The sequence below is a fragment of the Leguminivora glycinivorella genome, chromosome 7 (genome assembly GCF_023078275.1).
Source record: "Leguminivora glycinivorella isolate SPB_JAAS2020 chromosome 7, LegGlyc_1.1, whole genome shotgun sequence".
In the NCBI taxonomy this organism is placed as follows: Eukaryota; Metazoa; Arthropoda; class Insecta; order Lepidoptera; family Tortricidae; genus Leguminivora; species Leguminivora glycinivorella.
In genome coordinates this window covers 10,013,631-10,024,468 of record NC_062977.1, presented here as the reverse complement: position 1 = coordinate 10,024,468, position 10,838 = coordinate 10,013,631, and the positions used below count along the sequence as shown (strand labels likewise).

The 10,838-nt window shown below is 37.3% G+C and overlaps 1 protein-coding gene across 1 annotated transcript; it reads right to left on the bottom strand.

The window, feature by feature from the left end:
• Positions 1-744: 744 nt before the first annotated feature.
• Positions 745-9,920, bottom strand: LOC125227929 (fungal protease inhibitor-1-like). Its single transcript, XM_048132336.1, has 3 exons — positions 9,763-9,920; positions 7,256-7,455; positions 745-907 (listed from the first exon to the last, which is right to left on the bottom strand). Exons 2-3 carry the CDS (start codon positions 7,452-7,454, stop codon positions 789-791), a joined length of 318 nt encoding a protein of 105 aa, XP_047988293.1. The 5' UTR covers position 7,455; positions 9,763-9,920; the 3' UTR covers positions 745-788.
• Positions 9,921-10,838: the final 918 nt, after the last annotated feature.

Below are 10,838 nucleotides of genomic sequence, written 5' to 3'. Positions count from 1 at the left end.
AGTGTAAATAAAAGTCATAGCATAAAATTAATCTTGCACCACATATAAACTTTCATTTTTTTATTTCCTTAGAAGTAAAATTTTTGAAAGTCGCTTATTACGTCAAGTATACAATATACACGTAGCTTAATGTAGAAAATTCAAGTTTTTAGCTTTTATAGACCCGGAATATTTCAAATCTACTAATGCTCATATCGAAACTTTAAGTCGGTCTGGCGGATGGTTGGGTCCATCCGATTGGTCTGGCTGCTTACAAACGGTCTAGTTACAGGTCCCTGCGTATCATATATCAAAATCAGGCTTGAGAAAATGAGGTAAGTTAGAGTCGTTTTTTGCCAACTTTGTCGCGTCTGGTAAAAGTTATGGCCGGCGGAAACGGTCTGGCATTGATGATAACCAATTTCTAACAACGTGCTCTAACACATATATAAAAATCAGCCTTGAGAATTTAAGGAAAGTAAGCACTTTTTTTTTTCACCTTCATCACTTGATAGCAAAAAATTGGCCGATGGGCCGAACTAGAAAATATGCACACATTAACCGCCGATATGAACTCTACATTGTCCCAAAGTTTCATCCTTGAGAATTTGAGGAAGGTCTGGCGGGCCTGGGTTCTGGGTCTATATGACTAAATTAAGGTTCCAATTGGTTGACTGTACATATTCGGCAAGTTTAGAATATTTCCGATATTAACGGAGAATCTACTCGAAACGTCAGTTTGAGCATGTCGAATAAATACTAAAGTTTGAATTAGTAAGCATTTATTGCATGTTATTCATATTCATATCTCAGTTCCTTCTCTGAACTTTGGTACAGACGCCGCCGACGCACACGAGCGGCGAAGCGCACACGGCGGACGGAGTCTCGCCCAACTCCTTGCTGTAGGTCTTGCATCTCGCGCCTTCCGCTGTAAAATAATAAAAAGCAATTAGAAAAAAATATATCATAAGCGCAATTAATCAAAATCTATAAAATTACTTAAGCAGGTGATACGCGAGATACCTATTAGCCAATCAGAGCTAATCCGTTATACATATTTGCGTATTTTTTACACGCAATTAATGTTCCCACCCAAGGGGTGTATTATTTTTTAATCCCTTTGCCATCCACACAAATGCATTCATCAATATCACAGATATAGACAAACGATTAGCTCAGATGGCTTGATAATCGTTTATGAATAAAGTCACAGAAAAAAAATCTATAAATAGAAAAATCACATCGCACAACATCATTCTTCTATATACTCGTATGTATGTCATACGTAACCCAAGGGCGTTTTATCATTTTTCCGATTCCTTCCAGTCGGCAATGAAGTTAAGGTTAGCACTGATTTACTAGGTACTAAATAAACAGAGCAAGGACACCACCGTATTGTTGAAGATTTACACATACATTTGTACATATTACAGTACATATGGGTGCTACAGTACCCCATTACTGCAAAAATTAGGGTACCATTGTCAACCTTTTGAATGGTCATACGCAGTGAAAACATTGTGTGATACAAAACGAATAGGTGATTCGCAAGTCATGTCGATTTAAAACACTCCATTCACTCATGTGTTAATGTATGGCCACTTGTTTAGATTTTTATTAAGTAAATCACATCACACTGTGATGTCTAGGATAGGATTAAAAGTGTAATATATTTCTAGTATGTATGCATAATAGTCATGTATGTAAATCAATTTTGACGTGTAATATGTAACAATGTTATAAATAAATGAGTATGAGTATGAGTATAAAATTAGCTCTCATGCACCTACATCCCAGCAAAACTTTTATTATATCCCCGTCCTCAGCTGATTGCTCTGACTGGTCATAAGAGTAACAAGTTTGAAGGCCTTCATAACAAAAGATTAATAAGTTGTGTGCCCACAGGTGCGGATGGGGCTCATTAACTCTACGTGGAACTATGCCTCGTTGTGTAACAATAGAGCCGGCTATAAGTCTTATCCCGTACTTTATTACTTCTAATACTTATCATCTAATCTCTTAGTACTTGGAACAGGGTATGAGATATATACCTGTCTGATTTATTTTTATTGGTAAGGACAAGTGTACATTCTGTTTATGTAGGTTTGTAACATAGAAGTGTAATTTGTTTTGTATCAAAAGCAAACTGATCTCAATTATAATTTAGTGCATTATGCTTTTTACATATTCGGACATTTACTCGTAAATGCTTAATCTCTTAGACCTCAAAATATGGAGTATGATCTAAACTCCACAGTCCATACATCCTGTCACTTGCATGCTTGTCCTGATTCATAATTTTTGCTCTTGTCCTGGGAATCCTAAATATCCTAAGCAATATTGCTTGCAACGATATTATTCTACCTAGAACCGTGCCTTCTCAGTGTGCTTAAGTGAACTTTTAAAAGCCTCTTTTTATTTGTGTGTTCCAACTCAGTATGCTACGAATTTTACATGTATTATATTAATTTTGTTTCTTTCGTTTATTAGAACTATGTAAATTGATTCAGGTATTTTTTCTAACGTAATATAATATACGAGTATCTCTGAGTTACAAGCCATGTCACGTCAATTTCTCTTTGTTAAAAATTTAACCGTATAAAATTAATGTTGGCGCTCTCTCCAAGTGAAACGAATGACGGTACTGTAAGTGAGACGTGAATTTATACCCCGATCGGGCGGAAAAATGTATTTTGAAAAGGCTAAAAATTTATTTATATAAACAGTCACATTTATTTTAGGATTGTAAGTCTATGTATAAATTAATTTTAAGTTTGATGTTGAATATTTTACGTCCATTAGGTAATAACTTTATAATATAAGTACTAACTTTTGCCCGCGGCTTCGCTCGCGTTATATTCGAAAATAGTAGAATGCTCCATACAAACATTCACCCCCCATTTTAGGGAAGTGGGAGGTTAGAAAGAGACAAAAACTAGCCTATGTCACTCTCCATCCCTTCAAATATCTCCACTTAAAAAAATCACGTCAATTCGTCGCTCCGTTTTGCCGTGAAAAACGGACAAACAGACACACACACTTTCCCATTTATAATATTAGTATGGATTATAGTATAGTATAGTACGGATATATAAAAACGAAATGTGCGCATTTTTATACCTACAGCAGTTTGACATATTTAAATGTATAATTCCTACTTGTCTATTATCGTATTTTCTTCGGTTAACGCAATAGTTATAATATAAAACTATGGAAATCTACATTTATTATATGCGGTATAATACATTTCCATAATTTTATTTCCTACTTACCTACTTAAAGACATTTATAGGGCTTGCTAAGCCAGAAAAGAGCATTTTAATCAAACACGAACCGTGTAAATGACATTTAAATTGTTCCCATGGAAATGCTTATCTAGAGTTCACTAGGGAACAAGACCCCACTCTAGATGTCTCTTGGAAATAAGAAAAGCTAACGAGGTCAAGTGAGAAAGCGGCGCTCCGCCGATCAATCCGAGGGCGGCATTAAATGTGTGAAATGAAGTGACGCTGGGTACTGATGCTGAAGGAACATGGGTCAAACGGAAAGAGATAAGACAACTTTTATTATTAAATTTATCATACTTTACGCGTACTTAAGGAAAACTTTCGTTTTATAAATGAAACGCAATATTTCCCTATTCAACGTCTCTTCACTCGTCTTGTTTTCGAGGAAGGTATTTAGGTACCTTTGGATTTCATTTAGGCAGCGATACTCTTACAAGCTTTTAAGTATATACTTACTTTTATATTTTTAGAATAGAATAGAATAGAATAGAAATATTTATTTGCATGAATACGTTACAATAAGATCTTATAAGTAAAATATTTAGTCACAGTATCCCGTCGACATAACATCAACATGCAAATTATTTACAGTTTGTACATGAAGGTACGAGTACTAATTAACTAACTATGAGCATGCAATCATTATACAATTAAAAAAAAAGTATATATAAAAATGACAGTAAAGTAGAATTAGGATAGTCAATGAATGAAAAGTAATAATTATAAACTAGGGTATTATTCCAGAATTGTCAAAAGCTAAAGCAATAAAATAATTTATGTCAACACCAAATCAGCAATCCTCATTACATTCCAAATAATCCTTAACTGAGTAAAAACAGTATCCAAGTAGCCACTCAGTCAATTTTATCCTTAACTCATTTCCGTTTAACATTTAAATATTTAGGGAGGTTGTTAAAAATTACAATACACATGTTAAATGCATTTCTCTTATATACATCAGAGTTGCATGCTGGTTGGTAAAGAAGATGTTGGTATTGAGCCCGGAGTTGTCTTGTAAACATTACTTCACGCTTTGTAAAATAATCCGGGTGGTTAATTGTAAACAGACTCACTTTCAAAATATACATGCAAGCTAGTGGGAGAATGTGAAACTTTTGGAATAGAGGTTTGCATGGGGCATCAAATTTAGCGCCAGCCAATGCTCGTACACAAGCTTTCTGGAGTATAAAAGCCCTCTGAACTTCCACAGAGTTACCCCACAATAATAGGCCGTAATTCAGAGTAGAGGAAACGTATCCGTGGTAAGCTGTTATTGCGGCTTGTGCGGAAACAGTATGTGTTAGATTTTTGAGGGCAAATACAAATCGCGCTAGTTTAGAGCACACTGCGTCGACATGGTGTTTCCAGTTTAAATTTTCATCAATTGTCAAACCTAAGAATTTAGCACTATGAGATTCTACAATTGGAACATTATTCAGACTAATAGCAAGATTTGCAGTTAAATTTGAATTGTGATGGTGAAATTGTGTAAACAAAGTCTTATTAACATTAATATGGAGGTAATTACACTCTGACCATGAATTAACATCTGCCAATGCTTTATTTATGTCCGCTTCGTAATTATTTATATCACTTCCCTTCACTATTAAAGTAGTGTCGTCTGCAAAAATGACGCATCTTTGCGATGTTGATAGTGGAAGATCATTTATATACAATAAAAATAATAAAGGGCCCAAATTACTCCCTTGTGGTACCCCTGTTCCATTAACCCGATACACAGATCTAAACTTTTTCTTTAGAAGGTTGTTCTCTTCTGTGACCATTCTCGTAATTTCCGTACACTGTGCTCGGTCAGTTAAATAACTTTTCATCCAATCCAAAACATTACCCCTGATACCATGATATTCAAGCTTGTAAAGGAGTTTCGAGTGATTGACGCAGTCAAAGGCTTTGCTCATATCGAGATAAATACATGCTACAGGTAATTTCTCATTAATAGTCTGTGTTATGTCCTTGATAAATTCAAAGCAAGCTAGTTCAGTTGACCGTTCTTTTCGAAATCCAAATTGGTCTGGTGATAGAATTTTATTTAATTCCAAGTATTCAGATAGTCTCACAAACATAGCCTTCTCAATGACCTTTGAGATGACAGGAACCAAAGTAATAGGCCTATAATTATTTGGATCTTTTTTGTCGCCTTTCTTAAAAAGTGGCTTAACAATAGACATCTTTAATTGTTTAGGAAAAATGCCCTGGATAAATGAAAGATTAATTAATTGCGCCATGGGACGGCATAAATATATAGCATTATTTTTAAGTAAAATTGTTGAAATGTCATCATAGCCACAAGACTTGCTGCTTTTCAATTGCATAATCAGTTTAAATACCTCTTGGTCATCAACAGGCCTCAGGCTTTCCTTCCTATCTACTATTTGATATCGTTTGGTTGTTTGAAAAAAAAAAATAGGGACCTATTCACTGCGGCGGCTCATTTAATAACTTTTAAAGAACGTTGAATGAGGATATTTTTATCTGAATTATTTTATTTTTATTCTTTATAAAGAGGAAATTTGAATGGTATGGCAGGCACAAGTTGACGCTGAGAAATATTCTTTTTAATATAATATGATAATGTTTCTTACTTTTTTATAAAATATATCCGTTGAATTTTTAAAAAATAAAATTGCACAATCATCAAAATATCATGTAAAATTGTAAGTGTAACATATTATGTTATAACCTAACCACAAAATTAAAATTTTGAAAAAACCCCCGACTGCGACATATTTGACCGATTTTCATGAAACATGGATAAGAATACTCCCGACTAACTCAGCTTTCAGACAAAAAAAACTAAATCTAAATCGGTTCATGCGTTCGGGAGCTACGGTGCCACAGACAGACACACACACAGACAAACAGACAGACAGACAGACAGACAGACAGACAGACAGACAGACAGACAGACACGTCAAACTTATAACACCCCTCCGTTTTTGCGTCGGGGGTTAATAAAATAAAAAAGTTGAAACCAAGAAACCGGCTAAGAATTTAACAAAGTAAAATGGGCTTAATGAGACTTTCAGTCCGTTGTTCATTCACCAATAGCCAGACAGCAATACGTCAGCAATTCCCGTCAACTTTGTACAATGCCACGTCAGCAAATTTTAATTGATCCTATTTTGTTACCAACATTTAGTAATATAATTCGACTTTCGTAAGATATATACAGGATAATTGTTATAATTAAGAAAATATAGATACTAGAGAACCTTAATGACGAAATAAAACTTAATAAAATCTCAATTCATCAACAAAATCTTGGTAACAAAATAGGAATTAATAAAAACAAATTTAACTTTTCCCTTAATTTTTGTACAAAGTTGACGGGAATTGCTGACAAAACATGCGCACACAAAACATCATCTCACGCCATTATGGCGTCGGCGGCACTAAAATCCGCTACTCGTACTGGCTGGTTTCAAGCGATAAAAGCGTTGTTGTGTCAGACTAGAGGTAATTTAAAGGTTTAACAATTAGGTAATTTTAAAGTGAGGAAGTACTTTTCAATAGAACTTATTTCCACATTATTAACCCTTTTTCGGAGAAATAAAGATCTACAAAAACTCACGTCACTATATTTTTTTATGATATACCTACCTAATAGTGTACTATTATATATTCTGTAGATATAGGCAGCAAACCAGCCGCTATATTTCGAATTAAGTGTCTTCTTAGTTCAACCCAAGAGAATGATGATTATTGGGCTTTATTGACAAAGTAAATTTTGTATGTAGGACTTGTACTATTATATATTCTGTAATGTAGGTACCTACTGGTACATCTTTTTCTTTGGATACACAATTAAAACTTTTAGAAACTCAGTTGACAATTTTGAACCATTGTCTTTCATTGCAGGGCCGTGAGGTCCAGGGCTCAGATATGTGTTGAAATTGCAAAATTCATGATTTTTCGTATGTTTCAGCCTCGGGCTCCCCGAGGTTAAGCAAGAGTAGGTTCCGACTTACCGAGCTGTGTGACGCAAGCAGGGCAGCAGGCGCACTTGCCGGAGTGCTTCTCAACGTATTTGGACGGAGACTGGCAGCTCTGGGCCTTCACGGGGGCGGTGCACGGGTGCTGGTCGCAGTACTTGGTGCCACACACCAGGTCGCCGTAGGCAAGGGCCAGAGCACACGCCAGCACGAATAAGAGGAGAACTGCCTTCATGCTGGAATAACCAATAATTATCGTATTATTAATACAAATTGTTTTTATTCATTTCCGTTCACTTTATGGAAGGTTATTTAGGTGCAATACAATTAATTTCTTGTGCCTTAACTCTAACTGTTACTTATTCAGTTAATACAAGATAAATTTAACGTTTTATTACAAGCATCGTATCTAAATTCGAACGACAAAAAATACGGCGTCTTGCACATTTGCTTATAAACAATGGCTGTCTTTTATATAATTCTAGAAAATATTCTTAGTTGTCCGACTAGTCCGCAGCGACAGCGTAGGTCTACGGTTTAACTCTGTTTGCTTTTTGATATCCGGATGTTCTTGTTCTGCGGTTCGTGCTTTTAACGTATCTACTTGTTTTATTAACATTCTATTTTAAAAAGCTTTACCAGTAGTTATGTTTGTTCAGATAAAATATACATATAAAAGAGAGGTTAGAATGACCGTTAACAATATTGTGTTATCCATATTTATTTATGTAATACTTTATGATGAAGCAGGTATGTTCCCTTCCTAAAATTTTGTATTATTTGTCCATTGAGTTGTTGTCATATTAATTGTCCTTTCAAATCGAAATATATACCGATCCTGAAACGTGTATAAATTAGATTAAATAAAAACAAGCACATGAATCCCGCGAACCGATCCGAACTGATTAATTCGGGATTTGGTAATCCCGAGTGATCTGCACAAAACTGAAAACGAATGCCCGCTCTCGCCGTCGGCATTGAACGCCGCCGCCGATTCCTGAGCGTTCGTGCTGCGAATGAATAATGTACACTCACTGGAAAGCTTTTTCAATGTCTACGCGACGCGATTTACTACAAAACCGAACTACTCCCTTCACTAATAATGTACCTACTGCCTGCTTTGTATAAATTGGCACTAAGTATTTCCAATTTATTTTATTATGAAAATATGTAATTGTTAAAGGAAAGTTTTTGGGCTGTGTTTTCTATAGCCACACGGCGTATACGAGTACATGTACAAATTGCACAATTGAAAACATATTACAACAAAATATCGAAGTAACTAAATGTTATAGATGTAAAATTGTGAGGCACTTCTGGATAAGTCTCGCCTAAGTAGAACCCGGATCATGGCGTGGCCTACGTACAAAAGTGGGTGCCTGTGGGGGTTAAGATTATGATAATAGTTTTTAATGTAAGTACTAATTATTTTTATTTACTAATGAAGTTAGAAAATTACAATAGCTAATAACTAAACACTAATAACAATAAAAACTTAAAACTATCCAAATAAACTATTCCCTATTGTTAGCGTCTGCCTTATGGCCTTTTTAGCGTCTGCCCATGGGGTTGCCAACCTTGTTGCTAACATTATACCTAAAAATGGCGACAGGGTGTGCATACCACATGTGGCGGACGCTATTAAGGCTTGGTTGTGTATTAACACTGGAGCGACGGTGCCGGAGAACCCTAACGTTCAGCGTGCTTGGGATGACACCCGCTCTAAAGCTGTAATTGACAATCTCATCACGAGTGCCGCCGGCGTTGACCGTGCGCGGCTTTTGGCAGTGTCTCAGCCCGAGTCAGGAGCATGGCTGCATGCGTTGCCATCTCCTCAACTGGGTACACTGCTCGACGGTGACTCGCTGCGTGTGGCCGTCGCTCTCCGCCTGGGCTGCGATGTTTGCCAACCACACACATGCATCTGCGGCTCTATGGTGGGAGCTGACGGCCACCACGCTCTGAGTTGCCGTCGCTGCGCAGGAAGACATCCGCGACATTTTGCCCTCAATGAGACCATCCAGAGAGCCCTAAGGTCGGCTGGTGTCCCTTCGGTACTTGAGCCACCAGGACTTAGCCGCACTGATGGTAAACGTCCTGATGGCCTGACTTTAGTACCGTGGGAACGGGGGCGGTGTTTGGTATGGGACGCTACGTGTGTCAGTACCTTCGCTGCCTCCCACATCGCCCGCACCTCGCACGCGGCCGGAGCAGCGGCTCAATCGCAAGCGGGCTTGAAACGCCTAAAATATCTTCCCATTGGCCCGAGCTACATATTTGTCCCATTCGCGGTAGAGACGGCGGGGAGCTGGGGAACAGACGCGAAGGGCTTTGTACGCGAATTGGGCCGCCGACTCAGGCAAAAAGGAGAAAGTCCCCGCTCCGAGTCGTTCCTGGTGCAAAAGCTGTCCATTGTAATTCAACGCGGAAATGCTGCGAGCGTCATGGGCACTAATTATTTAAAAATCGAATTAAATAATTTGATTTGTTCCCATAGTTGCGTACTAATTATTTGTTAAATAAATAATAAGTTTCTTACTTACTTTTATGTAGTTAAGATCCGTGTCAAATGAGCTGCGTTCACCGAACGGAATGCGAATCGAAAAGCACCGAGGAGCAGTTATACAAATAGCTTCAGATAACCCCGGGACGTGTTTACTTCGCAACTTGCTCTCGGGAGCTCATATCTTTGTGTCTCTCGTCTTTATCTCGAAACTTGTTGCTGGCGATGATAGCACTTCGTGGAATAATTATTGACTTTTTGTAATTAAGTGTAAATTATCGATGCCTAATAAACACGATTATTAAAATGAAGTAAACAAGTGGCTGCCCGATTGTATACCTACGCTTTTCTTTGCTTATCAAAATTTTAGTTTCTCCGTTATGTCTATATTTTTTTGTATTACTTTTTGAAAAACAAAATATTTTATTTTAATATATTTTAATAAATATCTATATTATAAAAAATTGGTACCTAATTCAAGATATAATTAAAATAGGTATTTTTTTATATAAATAATATTTGGCAAACAGAAAGTCTTGTCATGCTCTGTGCAGGGTTCCGTAGTGATAGCTTAGGTGGCCACATCTAGCATCTCGCGAGCGTAGCGTCGGGCCAACTGTATGGAAAAAGACGCTTTGCCATGATGTGGGGAGGTCCTTAATGTTGAGGGCAAATGATGGTGGTTAATGTTCAACGATAAAATACATGTTAAATACCTATGACTTATTTTAATAAAGTATTACTTATCTGCGCTTAAATCTAAGCTTAAATGGGACTGGGCCGGACACATCTGCCGCATGCTAAACGACCTGTGGGCCAAGAAAAGTACCGAATGGACACTAAACATAGCGCGGCGTGATGGCAGACCGCGAAGGAGATGGCGGCACGATCTTGACGTCTTTCGAAAAGATTGGCCGAACATTGCCTTAAACCGAGAAGCGTGGAAGAAAGAGTGGGAGGCCTTTGCCCAGCAGTGGGACACAACAGGCTAACAAATAATAATAATAAATAAATAATAATATATGTATATATACGTCGACGCCACGGATGACCAAGGATGAGCGGCGCGGCCATGGAGCAGTTCCTCATGTATTACTTACGTCACAGCTACACTCG

Coding starts and splice junctions, on each gene's coding strand:
- LOC125227929 (XM_048132336.1), bottom strand. CDS start 7,454: ATGAAGGCAGTTCTCCTCTTATTCGTGCTGGCGTGTGCTCTGGCCCTT. Junction 908..7,255: donor TGCTTGCGTCACACAGCTCG/GTAAGTCGGAAC, acceptor ATTATTTTACAG/CGGAAGGCGCGAGATGCAAG.